Source organism: Rhinichthys klamathensis, unplaced genomic scaffold (assembly GCF_029890125.1).
Source record: "Rhinichthys klamathensis goyatoka isolate OS25496 unplaced genomic scaffold, OSU_Roscu_1.1 h1tg000868l_1, whole genome shotgun sequence".
Lineage (NCBI taxonomy): Eukaryota > Metazoa > Chordata > Actinopteri > Cypriniformes > Leuciscidae > Rhinichthys > Rhinichthys klamathensis.
In genome coordinates this window covers 167,321-183,580 of record NW_026607234.1, presented here as the reverse complement: position 1 = coordinate 183,580, position 16,260 = coordinate 167,321, and the positions used below count along the sequence as shown (strand labels likewise).

At 41.6% G+C, this 16,260-nt stretch overlaps 1 protein-coding gene across 3 annotated transcripts in view; it reads left to right on the top strand.

Moving 5' to 3' along the window:
• Window positions 1-15,341, top strand: part of LOC130078430 (histone deacetylase 9-B) — a 43,456-nt gene extending 28,115 nt beyond the window's left edge. For all 3 annotated transcript variants that reach the window (XM_056243944.1, XM_056243943.1, XM_056243945.1), the window contains 6 exons: window positions 2,045-2,176; window positions 2,313-2,419; window positions 8,335-8,457; window positions 11,117-11,261; window positions 12,864-13,081; window positions 14,979-15,341. In XM_056243944.1, the coding sequence (XP_056099919.1) occupies window positions 2,045-2,176; window positions 2,313-2,419; window positions 8,335-8,457; window positions 11,117-11,261; window positions 12,864-13,081; window positions 14,979-15,311 (1,058 nt within the window). In that variant the 3' untranslated portion in view covers window positions 15,312-15,341. The remainder of the gene's footprint in view (window positions 1-2,044; window positions 2,177-2,312; window positions 2,420-8,334; window positions 8,458-11,116; window positions 11,262-12,863; window positions 13,082-14,978) is intronic.
• The last annotated feature ends 919 nt before the right edge of the window (window positions 15,342-16,260 follow it).

The window sequence follows — 16,260 nt, the reverse complement described above, 5'->3', positions numbered from 1 at the left end:
CAATGTGGGGCTCTTAAATTGCTTGTAACATTTTTTTGGGTTACCAGCCAAATATGACCTGTTGGGTTTTTCCCGAACGACAGCCATAGGACTGTAGGCTTACAGTGTTGGTAAAAACTTCGAAAACTCAAAACTTAGTTCCTACTGGAAATCAGTTGTATTGTATCCTTAAACTATATGCATGATTGTATAGCCAAACACATTCAAAATGCCTCACGTTTAAGTTGTCTGTGCGTATGTTCACTATTTATCCCCAAAAGTAGGCTATAGGCAAGTCTGACAAAACCCACAATTAATTAATTTATAATATTCAAAGGAACATTTGTTTTTGTCAACAGTTTACCTTTTAGGGGTAGGATGTAGTCATTTTATTTTAATTATATAAATACAATTATATTTAATTAAAATTTTATATTATTTTGTTATAATTTTGCATTTTATTTTAATTATAAATACAATTATATTTAATTTCTATTTAATTTTTTATTAAATATTTATGTAATTTTTGTTATAAATATAATTATATTTAATTTAAATGTTATTATTCGTTTTATGTTTTTAATTTATTATAAATACAATTATATTATATTTAATTTAAATTTTATTTTATTATTTATTATTTTAATTTTTTACAAATACAATTATATTTAATTTGAATTTGAATTAAATATTATTTTGTTATAATTTTGTATTATATTTTTATTATAAATATGTTTAATTTAAATTTTATTTTATTATTTTATGTATTCTATTTTTTATTATAAATACAATTATATTTATTTCAGTTTCATTATTTTGTTATACATTTATTATTATACATACATTATTTTAATTATATATTGTTTTGTTATAATTTTGTATTATATTTTTATTATAAATATGTTTAATTTAAATTTTATTTTATTATTTTATGTATTATTTTATTTTTTATTATAAATACAATTATATTTATTTCAGTTTCATTGTTTTGTTATACATTTATTATTATGCATACATTATTATACATTTAATTTATTATTAAGTCTTTGCAATTGTGTGTGTGTGTGTGTGTTTCAAATTCCTCCTCTCCTTTCATCTCTGTCCTCAGCCCACAGTGTGTTGTAATCATGTCGGTCTCCTGATGTGTGTATCTTTGATGCCCACTCAGCGGTCAGACGGTGGTAGGTGGCGTCTATAGGGCTAGCCTGAGTAAAATCCAGGGAATTTTGGTACTCCATAGGTCACAGTGGTGCAAAAAAATAGGATTTCCCCTTTTTTTCCAAGCCAAATCTCCCTCTCCCTGTGCCGATATCTCTGTGTTAGTTTAAACATGGCTACCGTAGAGGTTTGTGGTCGGCAGGCTGGCAGGTACTGGACTCCTACAGCCAGCGGAGAGCTGTTGGACAGATTTAATGTCCTCCAGATGAACGATGGAATTGATCTTCCAGTTCTTACCTCATTACAGCTGGGAGACATCCCAGAATTCCTCAGTGTGGCTGGACCGCGGCCACACATTCACTCAGCTGGTTCTGTGAGCTGCCTCGTCAGACCACTTGTACATGTATTTATGTGAAAATGAAGTGACATTGAATTTAAAGCTATTTTAAAGGTTCCTAATTTCGTTTTGGGTTTATGCATGCAGGATAAAAAAACACTCATAATATACTTTGCAGCATCAGCTCTTTTCTCACAGTGTCTGAAACGGTTCATCAAGGATTTGGTCTCTCTAAGCCCCGCCTTTCAGAGAGTCTGCTCTGCTCTGATTGGTCAGAAGGTCCAGTCTGTTGTGATTGGTCGACTGCTTACAGCTTGTCGGAAACCAAAACGCCTTTTACATGCACAAACAGCTCGATTACACACTGCATGAAAAGTAATATTTGAAAAAGCATAATGGGGCACTTTACATTTGACATGTATCTATTCAAAAATGTATAAAGACATTGTTTATTATCCACTGAGAACAGTAGATTTTAGAACTAGAACTCTTGTTAATATCAGATAATTAGAGATAAGTAATCGGCCTGGCAGAAATAACTAATGTAATCTGCTTCCTCTTTCCTCTCAGCATCTGAGCCCAATCTGAAGGTCCGGTCCAGACTCAAGCAGAAGGTTTCTGAGAGAAGAAGTGGACCGATACGCCGCAGAGACGGCAGCGTTCTCGTCACGCCGATGAAAAAACGTACTTTAGAACTAACAGGTGAGCGAACAACAGTAGCTTGAGCAATCAGTAGCAAACTATGTGAAGAGAGATTTTGATGTTTGATATACAGACCAATGAGCTTCAGCTGTGGCCGGAGATCACAGTCCATACTTCCTGTTTTCCTCTTGTCTAGATTCTTCAGCCAATGAGAGCCCTGTAGGTTCTGGACCGAGCTCACCCATTGGCTTGTGCAGCAATGAGAACGGAGCATCATACCGATCCAGCACCAGCCAAATTGAGGTACCAAAACTTTTCGAGTACTGCATAATTTTTTTTTACTTTTAATGGCTTTATTATGACTACCGGTAACCTCTTCACATGGGAAATGACTAACAATACTTGTGGGATGCAATTATTAAGAAAAATGTCTGAATATCATTGCATTGGAAAACAACGTATCAAAGCAAGTGGCAAATCTGCAATCAGATATTGATATATTGATACAGATATCAAAGCTTTTCTCAGTGTTTTTTTGTGGAATGTTTTGCTTGTAATGTGGATTTGTGATGTTTTTCTTTTCTCTCAAAATAATTGCCATTTGCTTTGTTATATTTAATGCAATGCCATTCTTACATTTACGTAGCAGCCCTCTCTTTAAACTCACAGGTAATCCCCTCCAGCACACAGAGGCAGCTGTGGAACGGGTTTTCATGCACTTGCGTGCAGTTTTCAGTCCATGATTGCATTTTTGGGAACTGAACCATAGACCCCAAAAACTGAAACTAAATAAAATCCTCCATTATAGTCCTGTGACTCATTACTCTTATCAGACTATGAGGTGAATGAGTCGGGCCCCCCGAATGATTGGTTGTTTGGAGCTGAGCGTACACAGACCCCGTCCCGGGACGCTCGTACCATCAGCCTGACAAACAAACACATCAAACCACAGTTCTAAGAAGTTTGAAGGTGTGATTATGTGTGTGTGTGTGTGTGTGTGTGTGTGTGTGTGTGTGTAAGTGTGTGTGTGTGTGTGTGTGTAAGTGTGTGTGTGCGTAAGTGTGTGTAAGTGTGTGTGTGTGTGTGTGTGTGTGTGGCAGTGCTGTGCTGAACTAACTGTGACAGCTCTTTTCCGCTGTGGTTTCTGGCTGCGCTGGCGTTTGGGGAAGGGGTGAGGGGCTCCGGGATGGTGAGGTTTATTTCTCCTGTGAAGTTCTTCCCAAGCATTTCCTCATGGGCAGCGGGCCAGCGTACTCTCCTCCTGTACACACACACTCTCCTCCTGTACACACTCTCCTCCTGTACACACTCTCCTCCTGTACACACTCTCCTCCTGTAGGCACACACTCTCCTCCTGTACACACTCTCCTCCTGTAGGCACACACTCTCCTCCTGTACACACTCTCCTCCTGTACACACTCTCCTCCTGTAGGCACACACTCTCCTCCTGTACACACTCTCCTCCTGCACACACTCTCCTCCTGCACACACTCTCCTCCTGTACACTCACACACTTTCCTCTTGTACACACTCTCCTTCTGTAGGCACACACTCTCCTCCTGTTGGTACACACTCTCCTCCTGTACACACTCTACTCCTGCACACACTCTCCTCCTGTACACTCACACACTTTCCTCTTGTACACACTCTCCTTCTGTAGGCACACACTCTCCTCCTGTACACACTCTCCTCCTGTACACACTCTCCTCCTGTAGGCACACACTCTCCTCCTGTACACACTCTACTCCTGCACACACTCTCCTCCTGTACACTCACACACTTTCCTCTTGTACACACTCTCCTTCTGTAGGCACACACTCTCCTCCTGTTGGTACACACTCTCCTCCTGTACACACTCTACTCCTGTACACTCTCTCCTCCTGTACACACTCTCCTCCTGTACACACTCTACTCCTGCACACACTCTCCTCCTGTACACTCACACACTTTCCTCTTGTACACACTCTCCTTCTGTAGGCACACACTCTCCTCCTGTTGGCACACACTCTCCTCCTGTACACACTCTACTCCTGTACACACTCTCCTCCTGTTGGCACACTCTCCTCCTGTAGGCACACACTCTCCTCCTGTACACACTCTCCTTCTGTACACACTCTCCTCCTGTACACACTCTCCTCCTGTACACACTCTACTCCTGTACACACTCTCCTCCTGTACACACTCTCCTCCTGTAGGCACACACTCTCCTCCTGTACACACTCTCCTTCTGTACACACTCTCCTCCTGTACACACTCTCCTCCTGTACACACTCTCCTCCTGTAGGCACACACTCTCCTCCTGCACACACTCTCCTCCTGTACACACTCTCCTCCTGTACACACTCTCCTCCTGTTGGCACACTCTACTCCTGTACACACTCTACTCCTGTAGGCACACACTCTCCTCCTGTACACACTCTCCTCCTGTACACACTCTCCTCCTGTAGGCACACACTCTCCTCCTGTACACACTCTCCTTCTGTACACACTCTCCTCCTGTACACACTCTCCTCCTGTACACACTCTACTCCTGTACACACTCTCCTCCTGTACACACTCTCCTCCTGTAGGCACACACTCTCCTCCTGTACACACTCTCCTTCTGTACACACTCTCCTCCTGTACACACTCTCCTCCTGTACACACTCTCCTCCTGTAGGCACACACTCTCCTCCTGCACACACTCTCCTCCTGTACACACTCTCCTCCTGTACACACTCTCCTCCTGTACACACTCTACTCCTGTACACACTCTCCTCCTGTACACACTCTCCTCCTGTACACACTCTCCTCCTGTACACACTCTCCTCCTGTACACACTCTCCTCCTGTACACACTCTACTCCTGTAGGCACACACTCTCCTCCTGTACACACTCTCCTCCTGTACACACTCTCCTCCTGTAGGCACACACTCTCCTCCTGTACACACTCTCCTCCTGTACACACTCTACTCCTGTAGGCACACACTCTCCTCCTGTACACACTCTCCTCCTGTACACACTCTACTCCTGTAGGCACACACTCTCCTCCTGTACACACTCTCCTCCTGTACACACTCTACTCCTGTAGGCACACACTCTCCTCCTGTACACACTCTCCTCCTGTACACACTCTCCTCCTGTAGGCACACACTCTACTCCTGCACACACTCTCCTCCTGTACACTCACACACTTTCCTCTTGTACACACTCTCCTTCTGTAGGCACACACTCTCCTCCTGTTGGTACACACTCTCCTTCTGTAGGCACACACTCTCCTCCTGTTGGTACACACTCTCCTCCTGTACACACTCTACTCCTGTACACTCTCTCCTCCTGTACACACTCTCCTCCTGTACACACTCTCCTCCTGTACACACTCTACTCCTGTACACACTCTCCTCCTGTACACACTCTCCTCCTGTACACACTCTCCTCCTGTACACACTCTCCTCCTGTACACACTCTACTCCTGTACACACTCTACTCCTGTAGGCACACACTCTCCTCCTGTACACACTCTACTCCTGTACACACTCTCCTCCTGTACACACTCTCCTCCTGTACACACTCTACTCCTGCACACACTCTCCTCCTGTACACTCACACACTTTCCTCTTGTACACACTCTCCTTCTGTAGGCACACACTCTCCTCCTGTTGGTACACACTCTCCTTCTGTAGGCACACACTCTCCTCCTGTTGGTACACACTCTCCTCCTGTACACACTCTACTCCTGTACACTCTCTCCTCCTGTACACACTCTACTCCTGTACACTCTCTCCTCCTGTACACACTCTCCTCCTGTACACACTCTACTCCTGTACACACTCTCCTCCTGTACACACTCTCCTCCTGTACACACTCTACTCCTGTACACACTCTCCTCCTGTACACACTCTCCTCCTGTTGGCACACACTCTCCTCCTGTACACACTCTACTCCTGTACACACTCTCCTCCTGTACACACTCTACTCCTGTACACACTCTCCTCCTGTACACACTCTCCTCCTGTACACACTCTCCTCCTGTAGGCACACACTCTCCCCCTGTAGGCACACACTCTCCTCCTGTACACACTCTCCTCCTGTAGGCACACACTCTCCCCCTGTAGGCACACACTCTCCTCCTGTACACACTCTCCTCATGTAGGCACACACTCTCCTCCTGTACACACTCTCCTCCTGTTGGTACACACTCTCCTCCTGTACACACTCTACTTCTGTACACACTCTCCTCCTGTACACACACACACTTTCCTCTTGTACACACTCTCCTCCTGTAGTCACACACTCTCCCCCTGTACACACTCTCCTCCTGTACACACTCTCCTCCTGTAGGCACACACTATCCCCCTGTACACACTCTCCTCCTGTACACACTCTCCTCCTGTACACACTCTCCTCCTGTACACACTCTCCTCCTGTACACACTATCCCCCTGTACACACTCTCCTCCTGTACACACTCTCCTCCTGTACACACTATCCCCCTGTACACACTCTCCTCCTGTACACACTCTCCTCCTGTACACACTCTCCTCCTGTACACACTCTCCTCCTGTAGTCACACACTCTCCCCCTGTACACACTCTCCTCCTGTACACACTCTCCTCCTGTAGTCACACACTCTCCCCCTGTACACACTCTCCTCCTGTACACACTCTCCTCCTGTAGGCACACACTATCCCCCTGTACACACTCTCCTCCTGTACACACTCTCCTCCTGTACACACTCTCCTCCTGTAGGCACACACTCTCCCCCTGTACACACTCTCCTCCTGTAGGCACAGCCTATTGAGTTCCTCCTCACACGAGAGACGACTAAACCTACAGCCGGTCGTTAGTGAGGGTGTGTGATCATGAGATTCATGACCTAAAGATGACATCACATCATTAACACACACACACACACACACTGTTAGCTGATATTTATTGACAAGGTGCAGAAGTAAATACCCATAACACTAGAAAACACCTAGCAACAACCAAGCAACCACTAGAGAACATTTAGAACACTCTAGCAACCTTCCAGAACTGCATAGAAGCACACTAAAACATTCACAACACCCGGGCAAGCACATATAACACCCTAGCAACACCCTAGCAACCACTAGTGGAATTTCAGTACACCCTAGCAACCACTAGTGGAATTTCAGTTCACCCTAGCAACCACTAGGGAATATTCAGAACACCCTAGCAACCACTAGAGAACATATCCAGAACTGCATAGAAGCACACTAAAAACCATTCACAACACCCTAGTAAGCACATAGAACAACCTAGCAACACCATAGCTACTACTACAGGACATTTAGAACACTAGCAACCACTAGAGAACATTCAGAGCATTCTAGCAACAATTTAGAACTGCATAGAAGCACACTAAAAACCATTCACAACACACTAGCAAGTACATATAACACCCTAGCAACCCTAGCAAACATTAGGGAATATACAGAACACCCTAGCAACCACAGACAGACGCCAATAGATACTTCGTCGGGTTTTGTCGGATCAGTGTGTTACACCTGTCGAAGTCTGTTGGCGTCTGTCGGAGCTTGTTTTCGCTGATTGAAAATGCTGAATCGAAGTTACAATGTCTGAGAAGTGACGTGCTGTAATCTGGCTGGCGATGGTCTGTGTCTGTCGGTGCAGTGTGAATTGACCTTTATAGTTGTATGTTGGCTGTGATGGTGGAATACGTCACACACACACACATGCACGCACACACACACGTTTACCTAGCTATCTAAATGGGGACATTCCATAGACGTAATGGTTTTTATACTGTACAAACTTTTTATTCTATCCCCTTACACTAACCCGACCCCTAAACCTATCCATTACACAAAACTTGTATGCATATTTACATTTTTAAAAAATTACTTCAAATTACTAATTAAAAATTACTTTTTAATTACTTCATTTTTATACCAGATTTACAAATGAAGGGAGGTTTTTGGAGATTTTGTCAGGGTTTGGTCACTTCTTGGTACAAATTTGTCCCAAAAATATAGTTAAGTAGGTACACACACACATACAAACACATCCCTCTGAACGCTTACGAGAGGTTGTGCATCATTGACACTGCAGACTGGTAGTTATGTGACAGTGGAACCATATTCAGATTTTTTAAACGAAGCACAATCTCATACTGTACTATTGTTTCTGTGTGTGACGCTGCACTACTGTATATAAGAGGTGATGTAACGCTGTCTGTCTGTCTGTCTCCTCCAGCGGTGTCTGTCTCAGAGCGGCGTCCTACAGACGGATGGATCCCTGTCCCTGTTGAACCTCTACACGTCCCCCTCTCTGCCCAACCTCACGCTGGCTCTGCACCCGGCTCACGCACACCTCTGCGTAAGTTCCTGCGCATCACAGACACGCATGAACGACGAGGTCAAACCCTGTGAAGATACATATGCAAAGACAGTGAATTTTTTCTCCGGGAACGAACACGTGTCAATATTACTTTTATTTAAATAATTCCCACCCAAGGCATATGCAGAATAAAGGGGCGGGGCTTGGTTGAGTTAGTTAGTAGTGTGTTGAAACTCACGGTTATGGTAAAGGGGCGTTGACTGACCAATCACAATACACTGGTCCAACCGACCAATCAGAGCACACTGGGCTTGTCAGAAGGCGGGGCTTAATAGATACAGGAAGTAAAAAGAGCGTTACTGACAGACTGAGGACAGAAGCTGCAGTTTTTGTTTTTGTTTTTTGATCATTCAAGCATGTAAACCTATTCTAGCAGAGACCAAAAACAAAATCAAGAGCATTATAGGTCCCCTTTAATATGTCATTTGTTTCTCTTTGAGATCGATGAGATTAGATGGAAGGCAAATGGAGACTGTTTGATTCTTAGATTTTTCCTCAGTAATCTTTTCTAGATATCTCGACATATTGCAAAAAAATATTTTCTTATTCAGTATTTTTATCTTGTTTTCCGGTATCATAACATAACATTCTTAAATCAATATATACTTGAGAAGCAAATTGACTTAAGATATTTAGTGTTATTTAAAAAAAAAAAAAAAAAAAAGATTTAATGCTTTTGTGCATCAAAGAATGGAATATTTCTTTATGCTTAAAACATGAAAAAGTATGTCAGTGTGGTCAGAATTTTGATTATTGTCATTTTTTTTTTAAAACAAGACTTAATATCTTGTCATTTTCATTCTTCAGTAAATCTATCTTGCTTTAAGAATTTTAAAAGAATAGAATATTTCATATTTTAGAAAATTTGTAAAAAATACTCAGGAAGAATAATATTGGCCAAGATACAAAAGTGTGCAGTCAAAAGTCAGAGACTTTTTTATTGGCAAATTATTGTCTCTTTCAATTTATAGAAACATCTGAGACACTGTTGATTCTTAAACGAGACAAGCTTTGAAAGAGCGACCTCTGAGAAATACGGCTTTCCTCTGGGAATAAACACAAAAACAGCGTCGCCAGCTCTCGTTCTGCTGCGCAACAGATATGAATAGATCTTGCAGAAAGAGCAAGGGACTGTGAGACGGTATTTTTAGGAGACAGTGAGACACAGAGTCGCATCTATTTGCGGAGAAAGCGCAAAACCCTGTATGAGGAATGTGGCGGCTGCATTAGGAGGCAGCGATCGTCTTTACAGAGCGCAGACATCAGCCGTGTTTTTAGAGAGATGTGTGTTGTTTGCTGAAGGTTTAGGTGCAGATCTCGTTTTCTGCTTTCACTGAGTGCTAGTGTTCAGTCCCGGCTGGATTAATGTACAGCCCTGAGGGCTCGTGACCTCTGACCCCTGGGATCTTTAGCCCTTGGGTAAATACGCCGCTCGGTTTAGGGTTTCAGAGTTTTAGAGTTTAGCATCTCGTTCATCACGGGCTGTTAAAAAGCTCAAGAAATTGTGTTCGGAAAGCGCGTAACATGCCAACAAATCAAAACACGGATCGCTTTTACCATCGAGACGAGAATACTTTCAACACTTTCACATTTTAAGATAGTTGAATGACTCACGAGGGAGCTCTATATGCAGCTCGGTAATTACGCGCACCTTATGGACGCGAATGCTGACTGGATGTGTTTTAAAAAGAGCACAGTTATTAATGTTTCATTTGCATGAGGCATTATGTAACTCTCTCATGCTTGAGTGAGAATTTGTCTTTAAATGCAAAAGTAGGGGAATGTTTTATGATTTAGAGCACATTTGGCTTCCCTAGATGAAGTTTAAAAGACTCTTAATATGCAGTGATATCATTATTATTTGACTGCACTGACACTATCGGATGAACTGAATTAAGGTGAATTATGACACCTCTGTAGAGCTGCTTATAGCCGAATCCACTTTGTTTCACAATTGACAAAATAATTGACCATGAATAATAACAAGTCAAGTCTATTTATATAGCGCTTTTTACAATACAGATTGTTTCAAAGCAGCTTTACAGAGATAACAGGAAAAATTGGTAAAAAGTTTGTATCCAGAAGAAAATAGCGTCAATCCAGCTTAAGTAAGTTCAGTGAAGTTTCATTTTTGATTTAAAAAAAAGTTATTAATTTAGTTAATTTATATATATATGGAGTAAACCGGGATGTCATCGTCCAGCTCAGTTCAGTGTTTATATAATAGTGTCAATGCAGGCAGATCAATGTTATTGTTGAATATTAAATGAAATGTTAAATTGAATGTCCCCAACTAAGCAAGCCAAGTAACAAAGGTGGAAAAAGTCGACAGTGTATGACTAGTAATTGTACCTAAAAAATTGTCTTCAATAACACTCTTGCCCTTTTTGTGTGCTTTGATCCGTTGCATCTTTACTAAACTAAAAGTTTGCATCATCGAGTCTATTACTGTGAAGCTGCTTTGAAACAATCTGGGCTGCGTTTCTCAAACGCATCGTGAGTTAAGTTGATCGTAGTCCATTGGTTGCAACGGTTCTACGAATTAATGCTTTAGCAGTGTGTTTAGCGCTACATAAACACAGGTGAGCTGATTTGACCTGGAGTATGAACAGCGTTTGCCTGATCTCTCCTCTGTTAGACGGGTACGGCGCTGAAGGACCGGAGCACAGAAGGTCTGGCCGCGTGTCCCGTCTCGCTGGAGGGTAAAGTGAGCAACGGACAGCAAGCGCTCCTGCAACACCTGCTTCTGAAGGAGCAGAGACAGCAGAGGATGATCTCGCCTGGTGAGCCGATCTCACAGCAACTGCACAACAGCACACATCCGCTATAGACTGAATAGAAAAACTCACAAAATCACTAAAACTAAAATCTAAATTAAAACTAATACTTAATGTGATTGGCCCTTTAAAGTCCCCCTGTGGTGAAAATCAAGTTTTTAATATTGTTTATATGTCTTTGTGGTGTTTTTAATATGCTTTAAGACAAACCATGTGCAAGTTCATAAGTCGACAGCATTGCTGAGTATTTTCTCCTTAAAGGGATAGTTCACTTTGACATACATTTTTGGTATGTTTTAGCTTACCTCAATGGCATCCAAGATGTAGGTGTCTTTGTTTCCGCAGTAGTTTCAATTTTGATATTTTTAGGTCAAACCGTTCTCGTCTGTCAGTCATATAATGCAGGTCTATGGTCACCACCTCAAAGAGCATGCACAGAGAAGTCCAAATTAAACATGATTTAATGACTCGTAAATGTAAATGCACATTGATGGCCTAAGACACGAAACGAGCGGTTTGTGTGAGAAAACTAACAGTATTTATATCGTTTTTACCTCTTGTAAACACAGCCACGTCCAAGTGATCTGAGGGCGCGTGTACGTCACTCATACAATTGTTTTATTTTTAAAAAAATTTTATTGTTTTCTTTTACGACGGTTTAAACATCCCGGATAAGCGCAAATTAGTACCATTTTAATTAGCCGTCTTACCTACAATCTCTGTTCTGTGTAAACAATGAGTGACGTACACGCGCGTGAGATCACTTCCGGCGCTTTCCGGAAAAGACCGAAGCGCCGGCGCCCTCAGATCACTTGGACGTGGCTGTGTTTACAAGAGGTAAAAACGATATAAATACTGTTCGTTTTCTCACACAAACCGCTCGTTTCGTGTCTTAGGCCATCAATGTGTACTTACATTTACGAGTCATTAAATCATGTTTAATTTGGACTTCTCTGTGCATGCTCTTTGAGGTGGTGACCATAGACCTGCATTATATGACTGACAGACAAGAACGCTTTGACCTAAAAATATCAAAATTGAAACTACAGCGGAAACAAAGACACCTACATCTTGGATGCCCTTGAGGTAAGCTAAAACATACCAAAAAATAATTTCAAAGTGAACTATCCCTTTAAAGCTGCAGTGATCCAAAGACAGTCTCAAAAACACGGTTTGAAATCGCTGGTGTTTCACAAACGACCTTGTAACCAATCAGATCAACGTGTGATCGTCAACCAGTGGATCTCTGAGCTGAGCGAGTGAGTGGAGGCGGGGCTCATTTGCATATTCATAGAACCTATACTAAATGAGGCAAGGGTGTCGAGTTACATTCAAGCTATTTTAAGGCATTTTTCAAGGAAAAAACTTTTAAATATGTCATTTTGGTGATCAAAGATGAGTTTTATGGGGTATAATGATTGACTACAGGGGGACTTTAATAGTTGTTGCGTTTTTTTAAAAGTTGAACTCATTTTAACTTGAGACACACTGCTAAAAATGCAAGCGCAACGGTTAAAGCGCGTTTACATTGAAAAACAATGGAAAAGTAGCGCGGTGGAATGGATAAACTCGTTCGGTGCGGCTCATGTTTGATCTCTGTCTGTCCAGTCACAGGCAGCGTCCCCGTGCTGTCCTCGTCTCCTCTGGCGATGAAGGAGCGTGCGTCGGCGGGCGCTCGCGTCAGGTTACCGCGACACCGACCCCTGAACCGCACGCAGTCGGCACCGCTACCACAGAGCGCTCTGGCCCAGCTCGTGCTGCAGCAACAACACCACAACTTCGTGGAGAAGCAGAAACAGTTTCACCAACAGGTTCACATCAGCCAGGTGACTTCACAACACACACATAACCAATGCATCAAACCCCACAGTAAAAGTTTGGGTCTTAAAAAATACGAAAACATTCTACATGCATGAGAAACTTTTCATTTTTGTACATATTTTCACGTGGACTCAAATAAATGGGAAGCAGTGAGTGCTTTAAGTATAGTCTTTATTTCTATAGCGCTGTATACAATACAGATTGTTTCAAAGCAGCTGCACACTAATAAACAGGAAAATCAAATCGGAGTCAAAATTAACTCATTAAATGCTTATTAGAAGCTCTTATTATATGACAATAGTGTTATTATTCAGCTCGAGTCAGTTCAGTGTTGATTTAGTTTAGTTCAATAACAGTGTAGGGTTCATTAATTATGAAACAAGTTCATTTTAGCTATAAAGCTCAATAACAACATGTTGATGTTGCAAACATTGGTCAGGTATATAATAACACTATAAAGCAGCTCTACAGGAGACGATATTGTCATCATCATCATCTCGATTCAGTTCTGTCTGGTAGTGTCAGTGCAGTCAAATCAATAATATCACTGAATATTAAGAGTGTTTTAAACTCGGGTGATTGAGGGTCATTTAATGGACAGTATCATCAAAACAAAAGCACTGACATGATTTATCACTTTGTAACAGATTTACAGGATCTTAAATATACCAAAAAAGACTTTAGTGTTTTGTTTGAAATGTCTTTAAATGAGTTGAGGTTTTCTTAACAGTGGCAAAATACACCTTCGGTTGTGAAACTTTGGTTGTCCTTTTAATTCCCACACTGGATGTAGTGAAGGAGAGTGATGACATGATGATAGATGGAGTTATGTTACATAAATGTGTCTTTCAGAGCCGGTGAAGGACTGCAGCATTTTCACAAGATTCCCGAGTGTCATCTGGAGTGTGTGTGTGTGTGTGTGTGTGTGTATGTGCTGTGTGTGTGCGTGTGTATGTGCTGTGTGTGTGTGTGTGTGTGTGAGACCCTGCAGTGTGTCTGTGTTCCTATTAAGAGTTTTAAGGGTCCTTTTCTCTTAAATGACTGTGTAAATGGAGCTGACTGATGCCTCGTTCAGACAGGAAGTGAGTTAATACAAGGAGAGGAAGTGTGTAAGTCCCAGCAGGATGTTTTACTGCAGCTGCTTTTAACTCATTTAACATTTAGACAGTCAAACATTCAAGATTTTTTATTATAAGTATTTATGTATTTATTTATTGCTGTATTTTATTTTATTTTGGAAAATTGTCTGTAATTCAGTAATGAAAACGGTATATTTTGCTAAGCTGGGTAGTAAAAAAACAAAACAATGCTTTATTTTTACCCCAGTAATACACCCAGTTCTTTATTTTAGTCTTTCTTTCATTTCCTGAAGGCCTAGGAGAGGATTTTGCAGGCAGACGCTGGCGGCACTTTAACACACACACGCATCCGCGTATATAATTTAGCCACTTTTCATTTTACACAAAACTTTTACAGCTGCTATTTTTTCGGGGTGGTATTACTTTCCCCTTTTACAGCAGGACTGAAGCCAGACCGGGTGGCGTGTTCGGACAGATTTTATGACGGCTCTGACCACATTTACTAGAAGATATCAAAAAGAATGAAAGAGCATGTTAGTGTGTCACTTCTGATTAATTATGATGACACATAACTGAACTCAATGCTGGAATAGCAATTGTGACACTGTTTCAAGTTCCGAAAGTACTTTTCCAAATTATTTTCTCCATAAGAATCAAATCAATAACCCCATTAGGCTTTAAACCGTTCGAAAATCTGGAAAAATGATACAAAACTGTGTATCTAAAGTCTTGAATGTGTATGTAATGGAATGAACTACTCATCCCATGATGCTTTGCGAATGATGTAATTGATGCATTATAAGACTCCTCTGTTTCTTTGTAGGTTCTGTCTCAGTCCATCGAGCAGCTGAGGAACTCCAGCACTCATCTGGAGGAGGAGGAGGAGGAGGAAGAGGAAGAGCACAGAGAGCCAGAGATCACATCGCCCCCTGCTGGAGTCATCCGCAGCCGCAGCTTCAGAAACACACACACCGAGCCCAGAGCGATCCGGCTGAAAACGGAGCCCGAGGATGGAGAGATTGAGGAAGGAAGAGGGGACATGAGAGAGAAGGGCACCGGAAGAGATGCAGGTGAAGAACAGAAGGAGATTTCAGCTCCGCTCAAACGAAGCGACGCCGAACGCCGTCTTGAAAATATGACGGAAACTGATGTTTGAAAAAAAAAAGAAAGAAATGAAGAAAGAAAGGGCTGAATCTCATGAAAATTGTTAATATGTCCAGGTCATATTAAAAAATAAATTTATTTTTGCTTAAAGACAATAAAGCCTTAAAATGTTTCATTGTGACTTATTTTTAAAATTACATTTTTTAAACTATTATATATTTTTTTTGCACATTGATTTTAAAATGACATTTTAATAAGAAGTTGGGAGATAATTACTGTAATACAGTAAAAAAATAAATATTTAAGCATAAATTAAAGGCAGATATTTAGAACAAATACTACATGATGCAAAAAATACTTTAATGTACCATCAATTTTCCATTACATTAATGACATTTGTCTTGCTTTACAGTAATGAATATTTGGCATCTTAAATCTCACCTAAAACGAGGTTCCACTTACTTTAAGCAAAATGCCATTTCTTTTGTTTGTGGGGTGAAATGTGACCTGGACATTCTTGAATTGAGGTTCAACCAAAGAAAAAGAGAGATACAAAGTGGTAAGAAAGAATCAAAGTGAAGTCCGATACTGAACGGAAAGAGAAAGTCAGCAGGTTTGAAGATGTGCTCGTCTGTGTTCTGTGTGTCTGGGATGTTCACTCACTCAGTCGGAGTTCGCCCTGTTAGTGTGACACTGTATGTGACCTCTGACCTCTGTCTCTGCTGTGATCTTCCTTCTCGGTGGTTGTTGTTGTTGTTGTTGTGTGTGAAGCTAAATAAGGAGAAAAGCAATGACCACAGAGCTTCATTTGACCCCCCACATTAAAGCAACAGTAGCACAGCAGCTGTTTGTCCAGCCGGCCTCGTGTGAAGGGTCGTCGACTATGAGGAAATGATGCGGCCAGCTTTTCTTTTCAGTGTCTGTCTGAAGGGTGACGCGCAGAAACCGTGATAAATGACGTCTTGAAATCACTGTGTTGTGAAATCACACCACATTTTAGT